Raw genomic sequence first — 19,661 nt, forward strand, 5'->3', positions numbered from 1 at the left:
CTCTTAGAGGAAAACATAGGAAGAATGCTCTTTGGCATAAATCACAGAAAGATCTTTTTTGATCCACCTCCTAGAGTAAAGGAAATAAAAATAAACAAATGGGACCTAATGAAACTTAAAAGCTTTTGCAAAACAAAGGAAACCATAAACAAGATGAAAAGACAACCCTTAGAATGGGAGAAAATATTTGCAAATGAAGCAACTGACAGAGGATTAATCTCCAAAATATATAAACAGCTCATGCAGCTCAATATTAAAAAAGAAACAACCCAATCAAAAATGGGCAGAAGACCTAAATAGACATTTCTCCAAAGAAGATATACAGATGGCCAAGAAGCAGATGAAAAGCTGCTCAACATCACTAATTATTAGAGTAATGCAAATCAAAACTACAATGAAGTATCACCTCACACCAGTTAGAATGGGCATCATCAGAAAATCTATAAACAACAAATGCTGGAGAGGGTGTGGAGAAAAGAGAACCCTCTTGCACTGTTGGTGGGAATGTAAATTGATACAGCCACTATGGAGAACAGTTTGGAGGTTCCTTAAAAAACTAAAAATAGAATTACCATATGACCCAGCAATCCCACTACTGGGCCTATAGCCAGAGAAAACCATAATTCAAAAAGACACATGCACCCTGGTGTTCATTGCAGCACTATTTACAATAGCCAGGTCATGGAAGCAACCTAAATGCCCATAAACAGATGAATGGATAAAGAAGATGTGGTACATATATACAATGGAATATTACTCAGCCATAAAAATAACAAAATTGTTCATTTGTAGAGACGTGGATGGATCTAGAGACTGTCATACAGAGTGAAGTAAGTCAGAAAGAGAAAAACAAATATCGTATATTTACGCATATATGTGGAACCTAGAAAAATGGTACAGATGAACCAGTTTGCAGGGCAGAAATGGAGTCACAGATGTAGAGAACAAATGTATGGACACCAAAGGGGGAAAGTGGCAGGGGTGGGGTTGTGGTGTGATGAACTGGGAGTTTGGGATTGACATATATACACTAATGTGTATAAACTGGATAACTCATAAGAACCTGCTGCATAAAAAAAATAAAATTCAAAAAATTTTTTAATTGAAAAATTTTTCATAAGTAAACATGTATAAAATATAAATATTTAATTATAAAACACTCAATGAAACTAGAGGCCTTTGTGGCTTCAGAAAATCTTTGGATCAATATTTCTAGGTCATCTTCATTCTTTAGAATGTTTTAAAACAAATTGTGGTAGGGGGGATTCTTGGAAGATGGTGGAGGATGAAGTACCAGGAATCTGTCTACACTCCTAGGCAATAATTGCATTGGCAGAAGCTGTATGATGTAACTGTTTTGGAACTCAGAAAACTATTGAAGGCTTGCAACTTCCAGGGGAAGCTTGGACAGTAAATTGTAAATTGTGGTTAATTTCAGTCAATTACTTCTCTTAGCCTGGTAACAGCTACCTATCCCTATCCTCTAGCCCCGAGGCAGAAGCCCTGAACCCATTCCTGGAGCAGCCTACACACAGCTTGCAGGAGCTAGGATGGGCAATAAGGACCCTGTCTTCCAGATATCACGGATCTGTGCTCTGATTGCTGATTGATGCTTCTGATCACAGAAATACAGACCAAAGAGGAGGGTGAACATTGTTGTTGTACCTCCCTTCATTCTTTCAAGTCCCCATCCAGCTGAAATGACTTCCAGATTTAAAGGACTGACACCTGTTCTCCCCTCTCTTCATTAAAGCTAGGACATTCAAAAACAATTGCAGTGCACATATACGGAAAACTAGAAAGTGACCGTGCATGTCCAGGGAAAGCCGCAGCCTCAGAAAAGACCTGAGGAGACCTCAGGCTCATCCCTTGAACAGAGACAGCCTACAACAATAAAGCAAACAAACAAAAGAAACAATAAACAAAACAATAACGAAACCCAGCATTCCTGGGCAGAAGGAGAATCTGTTTTCAGAGTTACCACATTATTAGACTTAAATATCCAGTTTTCAACAAAAAAATTACAAGGCATAAAAAGGAACAGGAAAGTATGGTCTATTAAAAGGGAAAACAACAAAACAAAACAGAAATTGTCCCTGAAAAAGACATGATGGCAGATCTACTATGCAAGGGCTTTAAAACAGCTATCTTAAAGATGCCCAAAGAACTAAAGGAAGATGTGGAGAAAGTAAAGAAAACCATGCATAAACAAAAGAGAAATATCAAAAGAGAGGAAACCTTAGGGGAAAAAAAAACACAAGAAGTAATTCTGGAACTGAAAAGTATAATAACTGAAATGAAAAAGTCACTAGAGGGATTCAAAGGCATATTTGAGCAGGCAGAAGAAAGAATCAGTAAACTTAAAGATAGGACAAGAGAAAATTTTCTAGGCTGAGCACAAGAAAGAAAAAGACTGAAGAAAAGCAAACAGAGCCTAAGGGACTGGTAGGACATCATCAAGCAGACCAACATATACATTTTGGGAGTCCCAGAAGGGGAAGAGAGAGAGTAGGGGGCAGAGAGAATGAAGAAGCAATGGCTGAAAAATTCTCAAATTTTTTTTTTTTCTTTGTGGTACGCGGGCCTCTCACCGATGTGGCCTCTCCCATTGCGGAGCACAGGCTCCGGATGCGCAGGCTCAGCAGCCATGGCCCACGGGCCCAGCCGCTCCATGGCATGTGGGATCCTCCTGGACCGGGGCACAAACCCACGTCCCCTGCATCGGCAGGCGGACTCTCAACCACTGCGCCACCAGGGAAGCCCAAATTCTCAAATTTGATGAAAGATATGAATACAAACATCCAAGAAGTGTAAGTAAGATGAACTCAAAGAGATCCATACATTAAAACAAATTAGAGTAAAATCTAATATCATTGTAACTTTGGTTCGTAACTACAAATTTAGTTTTCTACATAATTTAAGAGACTAATGCATTGAAAAGAATTATTAGTTTATGGTTTGGGGCACACAAAGCACTAAGATATACTGTGATGTCAATAATTAAAAGGGGTGGTGATAGAGCTGTGAAGGAGGAGATTTTTGTATACTATTGAAGTTAAACTGGTATAACTTCAAATTAGAGTTTTATAACTTTAGGGTGTTAAATGTAATCCCCATGGTAACAATAAAGGAAATAGCTATAGAATCTACACAAAAGGAAATGAGAGAGGAATTTTTAAAATTCACAAAATTGTGAAAATTAACACAGTCTTAACTAGAGGATCAAAGAAAAAATAAGAGAAATTAGAAAATACTTAGAGTTGAATGAAAATGAAAACACAACATATCAAAATTTATGGGACACAGTGAAGCAGTGGTAAGGGGTAAATTTACAGTTATAAATGCTTATAGTAAAAAATGAGAAAGAGCCCAAATCAACAAACTAGTTTTATGACTTAAAGGACAAGAAAAACAAGAATAAGCTAAGCCCAAAGCTAGAACAAGGAGGAAAATAATAAAGGTTAGAGCAAAGATAAATGAAATAAAAGATAGAAAAATAATAGAGAAAATCAATGAAACTGAAACTTGATTCTTTGCAAAGATCAACAAAATTGACAAACCTTTAGTGAGATAGACTAAGAAAAAAGAGAAGACTCAAATTACTAAAATCAAAAATGAAAGTTAGGACATTATTACTGATTCTAAAAATAAGGATTATAAGAGAGTACTATGGACAATTGTATGCCAAAAAATTGGATAATCTAGATAAAATGGACAAGTTTCTAGAAATGCAAAATCTACCAAGGCTAGATCACAAAAAATTAGAAAATCTGAATAGACCATAAATAGTAGGGAGATTGAATCAGTTATCAAAATCTCCTGACAAAAAGCCTGGGTCTAATGGCTTCTCTGGTGAATTCTACCAAACATTTAAAGAACTAATACCAGTCTTTCTCAAACTTTTCCAAAAGTTGAAGAGGAGGGAACACTTCCTAACTCATTTTATGAGGGCAGCATTATCCTGATACTCAAACCAAAGTCACTACATGAAAACTACAAAGCAATATGCCTTATGAACATTGGCAAAAATCCTCAATAAAATATTAACAAACAGAACTCAGCAGCATATTTAAAGGATTATATACCATGACCAAGTGGGATTTATTCCTGGAATGCAGGGATGATTCCACATATGAAAAGTGATCAAACTAATACACCAAATTAACAAAATAAAAGAAAAAACCCACAGGATTATCTCAATGGATGCAGAAAGAGCATTTGACAAAGTTCAACAAACTTTCATGGTAAAAACACTCAACAAACTAGGAATAGAAGGAAATTACCTCAACATAATAAAAGCCATATATGAAAACACCCAGCAAACATCATACTCAATGGTGAAAGACTAAAAACATTTCCTCTAAGATCAGGGGCAAGGCAAGCATGCCAACTCTTGCCACTTCTATTCAACATTGTACTGGAAGTCCTAGCCAGGGCAGTTAAGCAAGAAAAAGAAGTAAATGCATCCAAATTGGAAAGGAAGAAGTAAATTTACCTCTGTTTGTAGATAATATGATCTTATGAGTAGGAAACCCTAAAGATTCCACAAAATCCTGTTAGAAGTAATAAGTGAGTTCAGTAAAGTAGCAGGATACAAGGTTAACATGCAAAAATTAGTTATATTTCTATACACAATGAACAATATGAAATGGAAATTACAAAAACAATTACATTTACAATAGCATGAAAAAGAATAAAATACTTAGGAATTAACCAAGGAGGCAAAGGAGTTGTACAATGAAAACTGCAGAACATGCTGAAATAAAGAAGACATAAATAAATGGAAACACATCCCATGTTCATGTACTAGAAGATTTACTATTCTTAAGATAGCATAATGTCACCCAAAGTGACCTATAGATTCAATGCAGTTCCTATCTGAATTCTAATGATGGTTTCTGTAGAAATAGAAAAACCCATCCTAAGATCCATACAGACTCTCAAGGGACCCTGAATAGCCAAAGCAAACTTGAAAAAGAAGAACAAAACTGGAGAATCCGCACTTGCTGATTTCAAAACTTACTATAAAGCTACAATAATCAAAACAGTGTATTACTGGCGTAATAGATATAAAGACCAACAGAATAGAATAGAGAGCCTAGAAATAAACTCTTGCATATGTGGTCAAATGATTTTTGACAAGGATGCCAAGACCATAGTGTGGGAAAGGACAGTATTTTCAACACATGATGCTGGGAAAACTGGGTATGCAGAATTAAGTTGGACCCTTACCTAACACCATATACAAAAATTAACTCAGAATGAATGAAGGATCTAAATATAAGAATTAAAGCAATAAAACTAGTAGAAGAAAACATAGGATGAATGTTTTATGACATTGGATTTGGCAATGATTTCTTGGATATGATATCAAAACCACAGGTAACAAAGGAAAAAATAGACAAATTGGACTTCATAAAATTTTTAAAACATTGTGCAACAAAAGACATTTTTAACAGAATAAGAAGGCAATGTACAGAATGGGAGAAAATATTTGCAAATCATGTATCTGATAAGGGATTAATATCCAGAATATATAGAGAGACACTAAACAACACAAAAACAACCCAGTTCAAAAATGGGCACAGGACTTGAATAGACATTTCTCCAAAGAAGATATATACATGTCCAGTAATCACAAGAAAAGATGCTCAACATCACTAATCTTTAGGTGAATGTAAATCGAAACTATGATGCTCACACCCATTAGGATGACTACTATCAAAAAACCCCAGAAAACAACAAGTGTTGGAGAGAATGTGGTGAAATTGGAACCCTTGTGCATTGGGGGTGGGAATGTAAAATGGTACAGCTGCTGTGAGAAACAGTATGGTGATTCCTCAAAAAATTAAAATTAGAGCTAGCATATGATTCAGCAATTCCACTTCTGGATATATACCCAGAAGAATTGAAAACAGGGTCTCAAAGAGGTATTTATATACCTATGTTCATAGCAGTACTATTCACAACGGCTAAAACATGGAAGCAGGTCAAATGTCTATCAATGGATGAATGGACAAGCAAAATGTGGTATACATACAATGGAATGATATTCAGCCTTAAAAAGGAACAAAATTCTGTAATATGCTACAACATGGATGAATCTTGAGGACATTATGCTGAGTGAAATAAGCCAGTCACAAAAGACAAATACTGTATTTTTCCACTTACATGAAGTACATTGAGTAGTCAAAATCATAGAGTGGTGGTTGCTGGCGGTTGGGGGGAAAAGGAATAGGGAGTACTGTTTAATTGTATAGAGTTTCAAGATGAAAAATGTTCTGGAGATGGATGGTGGTGATGTTTGCACAACATTATGAAAGTATTTAGTACCACTGAACTGTACCCTTAAGATGGTAAATTTTATGTTATCTGTATTTTACTACAAAAAATTTAATAACATCAAAAATTCAAAGAAATGAAGTATGCAGTAAATAAAATGAAAAATTGACTTTAATTTTCACTTAAATAACAAAAATTCTGAAAAAAGTACTCAAAATATAAATATTAATACCCTCATATAGCATAAAGCATATTGAAAAATCAATCTCCTGAAATGGCAAAGATACATTTAATGAATAGAATTCATTACATTATGTTTCTTCTTATGTTTTTAGAAATACAAAGAAATTCCAGCAATACCTGAATTTGACTAATTGCAAATTTCAAAAGCAAATAAAAAATGAAAAGCAAGAAGCACCAATGGAAAGAATTAATGAAAATCAATCAGTCATTTCATAGCAAATAATACCAACAATGAGAAACCAAATATATTTTTACGTTAACTGAAAAATTGTGAAAATTAATTTAACAAGAAAACTAAATATTTTACATTCATCTGAAAGGCAAATCATCTCACTGACTAAAACCAAATTAACCATCAGATGAATTGTGATGGTCTAATAGGCAGGTGCTAGGCAATGTTGCTACTGCTTGGTGCTCTCTGGCGGCAAGTCAACAATGCATGGAGTTATATGCCGCCAAATAACATTTACTAAATGCAAGAATTTAATAGAAGGAGCCATATAAATGGTGTTCAAAATATTTTCAATGATCATTTTTTGTTGTTGTTGGCTTAAACAATAGAGATTAATTTTCTCACAGTTCTGGAGGCTCGGAAGTTCAAGATTAGGTGGTGGCCAATTGGGTTCCCGATGAGAGCTCTCTTCCTGGCTTGCAGGTGGCTGCCTTCTCCCCGTGTCCTCACATGGTGGAGATTGATCTTTTTTTCTTTTTTTTTTTTTTTTTGCGGTTTGCGGGCCTCTCACTGTTGTGGCCTCTCCCGTTGCGGAACACAGGCTCCGGATGCGCAGGCTCAGCGGCCATGGCTCACGGGCCCAGCCGCTCCGCGGCATGTGGGATCTTCCCGGACCGGGGCACGAACCCGTGTCCCCTGCATCGGCAGGAGGACTGTCAACCACTGCGCCACCAGGGAAGCCCTGATCTGTTTTTAACTACACTTAATTTCTTTTTTTTAAGATTGTTTTGGAAGTGGACCATTTTTAAAGTCTTTATTGAATTTGTTACAATATTACTTCTGTTTTTTTTAAAAAATGTTTTGGTTTTATTGGCCGCAAGGCATGTGGGATCTTAGCTCCCCGACCAGGGATCGAACCCACACCCCCTGCATTGGAAGGCGAAGTCTTAACCACTGGACTGCCAGTAAAGTCCCTAAATACCCTTAATTTTTTAAGAGCCCTTTCACGTTTACAGAAAAATTGTGCAGAAAGTACAAAGAGTTTCTGTATATCCTACCTCCCCACTTCCCGCCCCTGCTTTCCCCTATTATTATCATCTTGGCCTTTCCCAGAATGTCACATAGTTGGAATCATGCAGTATGTAGCCTTTTCAGACTGGCTTCTTTCACTTAGCAATATGTATTTGAGGTTCCTCCTTGTCTTTCTGTGGCTTGATAGCTCATTTTTAAAAATTTGTTTTTATTGCTAAATAGTATTCCATTGTATGAATGTACTACAGCTTATCCATTCACCTATTGAAGGACATCTTGGACGTTTCCAATTTTTGGCAATTATCAATAAAGCTTCTATAAACATTTGTGTGCAGGTTTTTTTGTGGACATAGTTTTTGTCTCATTTGGGTTGATACCTAGGAGCACAATTGCTGGATTGTATGGTAAGCCTATGTTTAGCTTTGCAAGAAACTACCAAATTGTATTCCAAAGTGGCTGTACCATTTTACATTCCCACCAGCAATGAATGGGAGTTCCTGCTGCTCTGTATCCTTGTCAGCATTTGATGTTTTGGATTTTAGCTATCTAATAGGTATGAAGTAGTATCTCAATATAGTTAATGCTGCAATTATCTAATGAAGTATGATGTTGAGAATCTTTTCATATGTCTATTTACCTTCTGTATATCTTCTTTAGTGAAGTGTCTGTTAAGATCTTATGCCTATTTTAAAATTGGATTATTTGTTATTTTGAGCTTTAAGAGTTGTACATTTTGGATACAAGTCCTTTGTCTGATATGTGTTCTGCAAATATTTTCTTTCAGTTTGTAGTTTATCTTATTCTCTTAAGTGTCTTTTGCAGAGCAGAAGTTTTTAATTTTAATCAAGTCCAACTTATCATGCTTTTGGTGTTGTAACTAAAAGTCATCACCGAACTCAAAGTTAGCTGGATTTTCTCCTACATTATCTTCTAGAAGTTTTATAGTTTTACATTTTACATTTAGCTGTATCACCCATTTTGAGTTAATTTTTATGAGTAGTATCTAGATTATTTTTTTGCATATGGATATCAGGTTGTTCCAGCACATGAAAAGGATAGTAAAAAAAAAAAACAAAACAACAAAAACAACTATTATTTTTCCATTGGATTGACTTTGCTTTTTTGGCAGAGATCAGTTTACTCTATTTGCGTATGTCTATTTCTGGGCTCTCTATTCTGTTCTATTAATTTATTTGTCTGTTCTTTTACCAGTACCACACCGTTCTGATCACTGTAGCTTTATACTGTTTTAAAGTCAGGTGGTGTCAGTCTCCATCTTTGTTTATCTTCAGTATTGTGTTGGCTATTTTGGGTTTTGTGCCTTGCCAAATAAACTTTAGCATAAATTTGTCAGTATCTACAAAATAACTTTCTGGGATTTGATTTGAATCGCATTGCATAGATCAGGTTGAGAAGAACTGACATCTTAACAATGTTGAGTCTTTCTACTCACAGACATGGAATATCTCTCCATTTATTTAATTCTTTGATTTCTTTCATCAAAGTTTTTATATAGAATGTGTATATATTTTGTTAGATTTATACCTAAGTATTTCTTTTTCAATAATCAATTTTAATGGCTGTAAAAATGCTTAAAAATCTTTTTTAAGACCCAATGCACAATATTTACAACCATTAAGCTTTTGGGGCCAGGCCACCTGTTTTCCATTTGTGGCTCATCAAAGTGCTATGACCCATGGGTTGGGAATTTTTCGGTAAGGAGCAGCAGCTTCTGCCGCTGAGCATGAGACATCTCTCCCACTGCTACTTCTTTATTAGGAACTGGACCTTGCCAGTTCTTCTCTGCTGTGGCCAATGTTCTCACTCCTCAGGTGGACCCATTTTTCATTTACTCAAATGCCTCTGGTTGTCTGTAGGGACAGGTTCAGATTTGGAAATTTTTGGAGGGGAGTTTTAGTCAGGCTTTTGTTTATCAGACCTAGAAAATTTGTCTGTTCTACAGATCAAATAGGACCTTAGTTGGATGTCTAGTGATCAGCAAATTCCTGTGGGTCACATCACTCTGAAGTCATTTGGGTCCCACTGCTCATGACTGTCTCCGTGCCCTCCTGGGCACCGAAATTTAAGTACCACTATTTGTCCTCTGCTAATCCAGGCTCCGATCATCTCCATTTAAATCAGGGAGCTCCTTTTAACTGCAGAGATTTTCAAAGCACCCCTGGTCACAGAGAACAAACACTGTGGTACTTTTCAATGATGGCCATGCTTCCTTCAGCAATGATTCTCCCAAAGTTGTGGTGGAGGCCCCCCTCAGGACCCATGATTACTAGAGAAGTGAACTGGCTACATATGAGCATCCACTTCAGTATTTCCTTCTCCTTGATTCTTTGGATGTTTTTCCTATACAAATATTGGGGGATTTCTTCATTCTCATTTTCATTTAGCTCAGTCCAAAAGTCAGTCAATTTATTTAGATGGTACATTGAAACCAGAGTCACTGAAAAGTGCACTCAAATCAACAACTTTAGGTTTATTTACACACATACTTTTCAAGTTAAATTAGCAAAACCTTGTAATTCTTTCTCTTCCTGGGGTTGACTTTGTAACTGGCTTTCCATGGGTGCCTGGATCTGATTCAAGTATTAAGAGTGAGAGTAGTCAGAGGTGGTGGGCAAGAGGTGGCAAGGAGATTGTCTTCCCTTTCCAGGGTAACTGCCTCAGGTGAGGTCGGAATAGGGTCTTCAAACAATGCAGGAACAGCCTTTTTAGATAAGGGAAGAGGCTTTGCTTCTGCTGTCAAGAGGGACTTGGGGGCTTGAGTCACTAGGAATTAACCAAATCCTCCTTTATGGCCCCATTTCTATTCCCAGATTCCCAGTCTTTCCTGATGATAATTATCTCTCACACATGAAATCCGGTGAGGCTGATAATTCAATTGACTTTGTAATTTGGCAACTTGTAGAAAAAATTTTGAGTTTGCTTTTTAGCCTTGTGGTTCAATTAATAAAAAATTCTTTTAGCTCTGTCATAGAAAGAATACAGCTTTTTAAAAAAGTTGTGAGCTGAGAATTTAGGACTCAGTGTGTCATTGCTTTTCTTTAAGTGGCCCAGTTTTAAGCTCACCTCTTGAGTTCATTCTTTGAATTCCTCTTGCTCTTCATTTTATTTCGTGACTATGGCCACTCGGTTTCCCAAAGCCTTGTCTTCAATGGGTACTTCACTCCAGGTGACTGTATGTGGTAATTTCCCCAGCTGTTTTTCATGTATTCCAAGGGCTTCCCAAGCCCACATTATACTTGTTGAATCTCAGCCTTCCAAACCAGACCAGACAGCCAATCTCAGATTCTTCTCACTTCCTCAAAATGCTGTTGCTTGCAATCCCACTTTGGGTGACCTCTGTTCTGTCCTTTTCCCTAGTGTCCTTATTCCACTTCCCTGAAATTTGAGATAACAATTTTGGGGTATTGAGCTTGACTCTCTTGGAGCTGAAAGCTTGCTACAGTAAGAAGAGACAAGTATGTAGCCTTAAAAGAAAAGCTTGGATTGTCTTGCGTGGTGACTTTTCTTTGATCTCTAGGCTATCTTAGATCTGCTCTTTGGGTTGGGAGAGATGATTCAATCCCAGTTGTAGTTTTAATACTGGAGTGAAGTCCCTTAAGGGTCCCCCTTAGGGTAGGATAAGGACCCTCTTGCTCGGGTCTAAGGTCCTGCTACCAGAGATCGAAGTGAAATGTTGGGAGACAAAAAAGAGAAATTGCTTAAGGAAGGTTCTGAATTTCTTAGAGAAGGAGATTGACTCTCAGTTAATATTAAATAAAGGCTTACAAAAATCCCCATGAGTACGAGGGATTGTGACTGTTAGCCTTATTGCCGTTGTAGCCGGGCAAGGGCCTCATGTCACTCTCGGGGTTCGCTCTTGGTCCAGTAATCCTCTCCCGCAGGGGAATCCTCCATGCGGGTGTAAGTCAGGATCGCCTTCCACCCCCCGCCCGCCGCCAGGTCCCTGGGGCCAAGCAGAGCAGGGCGCTGTCGGGCGCCTGGGGGAGCCGGGGCAGGGACGTGCGCGACCAGGAGCCAGAGTGATCGCGGCCGGAGAGGGAGGAGGCTGCCGGGCCCAGCCTGACGCAGAGGCGGCGGCGGCGGCGGCGGAGCAGGCCACTGCCGGGGCGCCCCGGCCACCAGCATTAGCCCTCTCTCCGCCTTCTCCTGCCGCGGCTCCTCGCGAGTGGGAGTGAGTACGTCGCGCGCCAGCCGGGGGTCGCGGGCTCGGGGCATCCTCTGCAAGCGAGCCCGGGCGGAGGGAGGCGCAGGAGCGCGCGCGAGGGGCGGAGGCGGGGAAAGGAGCGGGCGAGGCGGAGGCGAGGGAGCGGAGGGAGGGGAGCGAGGAGAGGGAGGGGCCCGCCTGCCGCGCCCCGGCCGCTCGGCGTGTGTGGCCGCAGGCGCCCGTCGCCGCTGCTGTCCCGGGGCTGAGCCGCGCCCGGGTTTCCAGGACGGTGCGTGAGCGAGTGTGTGTGTCCGCGCGGGCGAGCGCCGCGCCGGCCCGGAGCCTCTCGCTCGCTTACACGGGCCGCGGTGCATGTTCGCCTCCTGCCACTGTGTGCCGAGAGGCAGGAGGACCATGAAAATGATCCACTTTCGGAGCTCCAGCATCAAATCGCTCAGCCAGGAGATGAAATGCACCATTCGGCTGCTGGACGACTCGGAGATCTCCTGCCACATCCAGGTGCTGGGGCGAGGGAGTGGACTACACGCCGGGCGCAGGACTGGGGGGCCTCTGCGGGTGGGCGTGCGCCGGCAGGGGCGAGGAACCCAGTCGGGGGCCTGCTAGAAAGCCACATTCCTCTTCCTCCGCCCCCTGAGACTGGGAGCCCTACCCAGGGATGGGGGCACTGTGCCCCGCAGGCACCAGGCGCGCGCTTTGCGTTCCCGGGGCCCCTTCCTCTGGCTTACACGCTGCGCTCAAGTCTCGCTGCGCCTAGGCTGGGGGCGCAGGGCAGCTGCCTCCTGGGGGACTCTAACCCCTCTGTTCCCTACCCCGTCGGGATATATGAGTTCTGAGAGCCGAGAGGGGTACCTGCATGTCGCCCACTTTTTCCTTCCTCCCTTCCTCCACGTGGAGAAGGCATACACCAGCCTGGGTTCACTCATTTCTTTCTCCGGCGCCCGGGCTCCGAAGGTGCCCTCAGTCCCAGGGACCTGCTCCCTCTCCCTGCCTCCCCTCTACCGGTGGCCTTTACTTCTCAGCGTGGAGCGGCGGCGAAGTTTCCCGGGATTGAAGAGAGGCCAGGCAGCCCCGGGCTCCAGCCTTAAGGGATGGGGCGCGCGCTGCGCGGACTGGAGCTACCTCGAAAGGAACCGTGTGAAATCTGAGTGTTTCAGAGAAAAGAAAAGGGCTGTGAGGCCGGCAGGGAGGGAACCCTGCAGGACCTGGGTTCCGGGAAAAAGCGCCCTTTGGGATATTGGTGGACATTTGCTCTCGTCCAAGTTGGAGAAGGCCACAGTTGTTTGGGCGAAGGCAGCTTTGCTGGCAACCCCGTCCTCGGGTAGTAAGTGCCTTTGGGCTTGCAGTAGATCTAGTGTGAGCTGCAGCGGGGTGTGTGTGTGTGTGTGTGTGTGTGTTCTTTCAGTGCATGTATATGTAGGCAGGTATGTGTCCTGTCGCAAGACCCACTTGGGACATACAACCTGGAAAGGTCATGTCAGGGTTCAGCACTATTGGCTTCTGACTTTTAAATCTATTTACTTATTTATCTCTCTGATTTCCTCTTCTCACATAGCTGAGTCTTGAAGCTCCAGGACAGAGTGAGCTGTTTTAAAAATACTGGGCACCCTACCCCCGTTCTGGTGAGAGATGAATGGAAGCAGCGTCTCCCAGGGTCAAGAATCTGCCTCTGGGCTGTGTTAACCAAGAATGAATGAATGAATGAATGAATGGTCTTCCCCCCCACCTTTTTTTCATTTCTTGTGGGAGTTTGCGACATAGGGACAGTGACAACTAATTTGTGAGCTGACAACTGGATAAGTTTCAAGGGAGGAATGTGGTGCCCTATGACCTCCCAGGAAAGTAGGCTCCCACTGACTTTCCTGGAGGATCTTGAATTTCATTCTGGGCTAAGCATTGCTGCTAAACTTAATAATAAAAGGATTAGCAAGATAGGCAGTTTTTCTGTTGCCACAGGGTTGCACAGAAACATTTGGCATGTAGTGTCTTGTGATTCAGAGAGAGTAGTTTGTGCATTTTACTTTAAGTCCTAAAGTGGGTATACAAGAACTTTAACCCATATTGAATATGTAGATAATGAAGGAACCAGTGGCAGAGAGTGGAGCTGTTGAGTTCTCCTGGGCTCTCTCAGCCCTTTCTCTGCCCTGTCCTTTCCCACTTGGAGTTGATACCACTGTTTTTTTTTCCCTTTGGGGGAGGAAGTCTTCCTTAGAGTAGATAAATAGTCCCCAAAGGACATGTATGCATTGCCTGGTGTTCTGGAAAACAATAAATTGTAGCCAGTCTAATAGCAATTTGGAACGTTAGAGTTTGTATGGCCCAACTGATGCCAAAGAGGTTAAAATGCTATGTTCCAAAATGTTGATTTTGGCATTGCTTAAGAAAATCAAGTGTTTTATTTGGAGGCACATCTGCCCCCAAATGGTGATTATCATTTAACCAATTAAAATGAATTAAAAGATTTTATTTTGATAATTTTGGACCTTATACCTTCCTAGAATATTTCAACCTGGGAATTGATGTTACACTTCCGAGCATAAGGTCACAAAAAACTTTCCGTTTGTTTAGGGTGAGGACAAAATGCTTTTTTTTTTTTTAATAAAAGAAGCTTTTGGAGTCACCAGTACATGCCCTGGGGAATCCACCTGTCTTTCCTTTCTTGCTTGCCTTTTTCCTCCATTTTAGGGAATCACAAAGTTCAGAGAGTGTAAATTGTTACACAGATCTTCCCTCTATAACCCACACAAAATGTGAGTTATGGATTTTTTTTTTTGCAAAACAATAGCTTTTAAATATTCTTTTCCAAACTATATAATTTGGGTGGTTATTGACAAAAAAAAAAAACCCCTTTCAAACAAACAATGTAATGGCTCAGTGTCAGCAGCCTGATAGCCAGTTCCAGTAGGAGATGCCAAGAGTCACTTGCTGTGACTCTTCATAGGATCTAGGGTGCTGTCCCATTATGTCATTTGCATGTGAATGTTTAGGTAGAGTGCAAGAGGAATTCCAACCAGATAGGGAGCAAAAGGAGAGTCTAGGGCTTCAGACAGAGGCCTGGGGAGGGGAAGGAGTGGCTAAATGTTCCCTATTGGGCTTTTCCAACTGAGCCAACCCTTGAAGTCTGGAGACTGTGGAAGGACATGGCTTAGCTCTCACCTCTTTCGTTCAGTCTTGCTGCTTCAAGTAGAGCGGAGTCCTAGACATCTTCCCCATTCCATCCACGTTTTCAGATGCTGGCAGGGTATTCACAACTCCTTCTAATGAGCTTGCCATTTTTAATACTGACTCTTATTGAGTAAAATATAGACTTTTTACATTATTTCTTTGTTAGCAAATCCTGGTAAACATGGTTGCTATTATTGGAATTGCCTAGAAATTTGTACTTGTATTTGAATAGAAATCCTGGCACTGTGCCTAGTACACAGTAGGCACTTAATAATTATTTATAGATGTAGATTGAATAATTTCTGTCTGGGCTGTTAAATTCATGAGGTTAGGAACTTTTGTTGTGGTAGTTGTTCAAGGAGTCCTCAGTACCTAGAGCAGAACCTGGCGTATAGTTGTGTTCAGTAAACACTTGTTGAACGAATGAATGCTACCGGCCCAGTATTTAATGTAGCTCATTACCTGTCAGCATGAGGGTAGCATGACAGCATTGGACTGGGAATCAGGAGATACATGATTTAGTTATGTTACCAACCAGTCGTGTGACACTGAGTGAGTCATTTGACATTTGGAATCAATGTTTCTTATTTTGTAAAGTAAGGGAGTTGGGTTAGAATGGATGGCTCCAGTTTAAAAAGTCTGTAGTTTAACTATTACCTAGACCGATTACCTTTGAGTAAAACATTGCTGTTGACAGAGTGGTTGTATACACATCATCTCATGTGATTTTCATTCCTATCCTGTTATCTCCATTTTATTGATATTATTGTGTTCTTGAGTGTTATCTCAATTTTATACGTGTAGAAAATGAGGTTCAGAGAGATTAGGCAACTTGAGTCACCTGGCAAGTAAGTAGATTGGAAGCCATGTCATTTGACTCAGAATCCAGAGCCCTTTCTTCTCTGCAGCTGCCTCCTGAGACTTGAGAATTAGGATGCTTTAGGCTGCAAATAAGACAGTAGCCAAGTTAAAGTGGCTTAAATAATAAGGACGCTTATTATCTTACCTAATGAGAAGTCCAGAGGTAGGGTAGCTTCAGAGTTGTTCAGCAGCTCTGCATGGACCTAGGTACTTTCCATCTTTCCACTCTGCCACCTCAACACGTCACCTTTGTCATTTATAGTCCTGATTATAAGGTGGCTGTAGTAGTTCTGAATGTCAGTCAAGTACTAACACATCCACCGTATAAGAGGTGGTGTTTCTTCCTGCATTTCTTTTTATCATGGGGGAACACCATTCCTGGAGGCCCCCATCAGTCTTCCCTTCAGATCCCATTGGCCAGGATTAGATCCTATACCCAGGACTTAGCTGCAAAAGAGTCTAGAAACGTGTACGTTTGGTATCTGCACCCTTCACTCCCTATAATGGGAGGTGGGCTTTGACATCACGGAAGCAATGGAGAGGTGTGTGTACGTGTGCATGTGCCTGTGTGTGTGTAGTAGGGGGCTGGGGAACTGCTGTTGGCTAAGCAAGCAGTAGTGTCTTTCAGAATAGGTCAAACTGAGTTACAATTATTGTTACAATAAAACTGTCAGGAACGTTTAATAAGATGTTAAGTAAGCTCAGGCTTATTTTAGGCAATCTTTGTATGACCAAATTCCACAACAAGAAAAATTATTGGATAGTCCTTTGTAGTTGGTGTTGTTAAATAAGTTCAGTCCTTACTGAGCTGGTGGGTCTGGGCAGCTACAAGCCATCTTGTATAGAGCAGGCACCTCTGCTTTTGTTGAAGTGGCAGTATGGCAAAGTGGTTGAGAACTTATGTTCCCGAGTGCTACTTGCCTGGGTTTGAACCCTGGCTCTACCATTAACTAGCCAGGTGATTTGGGCAAGTCACTTTACCTCTTTAGGTCTCAGTTTCCTCATCTGTAAAGTGGGGATAATAATGGCACAACCTCATGGGCTTGTTGTAACGATTAAATGTGGGATATATGCCGAGCGCTTGGTACCTAGTCCATTGTAAGAGCTGAAAAAATATTGATGGTTGTCTTACTATTATGTGAAGGTATATTGGATTTAATCCTAAGTAGTGGGAAGGCTTTGGCTTGGAATCTAATGTCTTTAAGACCAAACTCCATTACTTTTTGATTGTGCAAGACCTTAAGCGAGTCACTGGGCCTCCTGTTTTTTAATCTGTGAAATGGGCATAATAATTCCTCAATTGCCAGTCTCCATTGGGTTGTTGAAGTGATGTCTGTAAAAGCATGTTGCAAATGTTAAAACATCACCCAAATGTAGAATACTATTCTAATTAATTCAGTTAAAAAAAAAGAGAGAGTAGTTTACTGCATCCTGATTTTCTTATCTTCTGGAACAGGAATTGGATGGTCACATGCAAACATACATATGTGCTAAATATCAGGCCCCATGATGATCCTGCTGGTGAAATTCAAGCTAGGTGCAGCTGACAGCCACACCTTTTCTGCTAGTAAGGACAATCCAACACTTTTCTCTATCAAACTCATTGAGAATGCCATTCAGAGTACAGTGAAGTTCAGACACAAAAGGAATAGGAGAGACAGTTCGTTAAATACTGTGGTCTAGCTCTGACGTGTTTAGGCCTAGATTACATGGGCCAGCTCTTTGTATTAAGTATATTCTGACAAAAAAAGTAATGTTATTTCAATGGTCTGCTGAGATCTTATCTCGTGATGTCCTCAAAGCAAAGGCAAAGTGTATTGACTGTGGGGAGAATGTGGTACTGTTAGCTCCACATCATTTGGACAGTATATCAGCTGGGTGCTTTTAACTAACAAATTCTAATTCAAACTGGCTTTAGCACTAAGGATGTGTACTGGATCACATATCCAGAAGTGCTGATTTAAGTAAGGACCTAATTCAAGGGCTATCCTGCCTTTTTGTGAGGCTTTATCCTCAGACTGCTAGTGAAATGGTTATAGTAATTCCAGTTCTCACATTTTCATTGGACACCCTCCAGAAGAAGAGAAAAACCACTTCCCACTCAGCATTCCAAGCAAAAGTCCTGCAATCATTCTGATTAGACCTCCTGGGTCACATGCCCACCCTGAACAGTGAGTGTAGTCAATAGAAGGGAATGTGCTGATTAGCTTAAGGTGACCAGAACCTGAACCTGGGAATCAGAGTGGAATCAGCTTCCTTCCTGGTGGTGGTCTGCATGGGGGAGAGGTCAATGCCTAGAAATCAGGGCTCTCCTCCGAAGGAGGAGGGGGGAGGGGGGAGGGCTGCTAGAAGTTAACCATACTAGATTCTTTGTCTGTGTGGGTCAGTGATTCTCAAAGTGTGTTCTGGGGACCCCCGGGAGTCCCTGAGATCCTTGCAGGGGGTCTATGAGGTTCAGACTATTTTCAAAATAATAATAAGATGTTGTTTGCCTCTTCTGGGTAAAAGAGTTTTATCAAGGTATAATTTACATACCATAAAATTCACCCATTTAAAGTGTACATTTTTAAGATCTTCACAGAGTTGTGCAACCATTACCACAAGCAATTTTGGAACATTTTCATCATCCCCAAAAGAAACCCTGTGCCCTTTAGTAGTCACACTCCCCTTTCTCCCTAAACCTCCTAGCCCTAGGCAATCACTAATCTAATTTCTGTCTCCAGAGATTTGTCTCTTGTGGCCATTTGATAAAAATGAAATCATACAATGATCTTTTGTGTCTGACTTCTTTCAGTTAGCATAATGTTTGCAAGGTTCATCCATGTTGTAGCATGTATCAGTATTTCTTCACTTTTAATTGCTGAATAATATTCTATTGTATGGATAGATCACAGTTTATCAATTTATCTGTTGATGAAAATTTGGGTTGTTTCCACTTTTTGGCTATTATGAAGAATGTTGCAGTGCATATTCCTATAAAATTTGCCATTTCTTTTCGGTATACACCTGGGAGTGAAATTACTATGTCATATGTTTAGTAACTCTGTTTAATAGTTTGAATTGAACAGTTTGCCAAACTGTTCTCCCAAGCAGCTGCACCATTTTACATTTCCACCAGCAATGTATAAGGGTTTCAATTTCTCCACAGTCTTGCCAACACTTGTTATTATCTATTAGATTATAGCTGTCTTAGTGGATGTGAAGTGATATCTTATTGTGGTTTTGATTTGCATTTCCTTGATGCTAATGACTTGAGCATCATTTCATGTGCTAATTGGCCATTTGTATATCTTCTTTGGAGAACTGTCTGTTTGGATCCTTTGCCCATTTAAAAGTTGAATTGTTTTTTTATTATTGAGTTCTAATAATTCTTTATATATTCTGGATACAGACCCCTTATTTAATAAATGATTTAAAGATTTTTTTTTCCCATTCTTAGGGCTGTCTTTTTACTCTGATGGTGTCAACATTTTAAAAATTTTGATGAAATCCATTTTATCTATTTTTTTCTTTTGTCGTTTCTGATTTTCGTGTCATAGCTAACTAACTGTTGCCTAAACCAAGGTCATGAGATTTATACCTGTGTTTTCCTTGAACAGTTTTATAGTTTTAGCTCTTATATTTAGGTCTTTGATTCATTATTTTATTGATATGTGATCACATACCATAAAATTTCACCATTTTGAAGTGTAAAATTCAGTAGATGTAGTATAGTCACAAAGT

The 19,661-nt window shown here is 40.4% G+C and overlaps 1 protein-coding gene across 1 annotated transcript in view; it reads left to right on the forward strand.

Annotated features, from left to right (window-relative positions):
* Nucleotides 1-12,062: 12,062 nt before the first annotated feature.
* FRMD3 (FERM domain containing 3) overlaps nt 12,063-19,661 on the forward strand; it is a 313,237-nt gene continuing 305,638 nt past the window's right edge. The window contains exon 1 of the mRNA XM_027094154.1: nt 12,063-12,413. Coding sequence (XP_026949955.1) covers nt 12,267-12,413 — 147 coding nt within the window. The 5' untranslated portion in view covers nt 12,063-12,266. The remainder of the gene's footprint in view (nt 12,414-19,661) is intronic.

This window comes from Aethalodelphis obliquidens, unplaced genomic scaffold (genome assembly GCF_003676395.1).
Source record: "Aethalodelphis obliquidens isolate GAN/ISIS:26980383/991018 unplaced genomic scaffold, ASM367639v1 scaffold88, whole genome shotgun sequence".
Classification (NCBI taxonomy): Eukaryota; Metazoa; Chordata; class Mammalia; order Artiodactyla; family Delphinidae; genus Aethalodelphis; species Aethalodelphis obliquidens.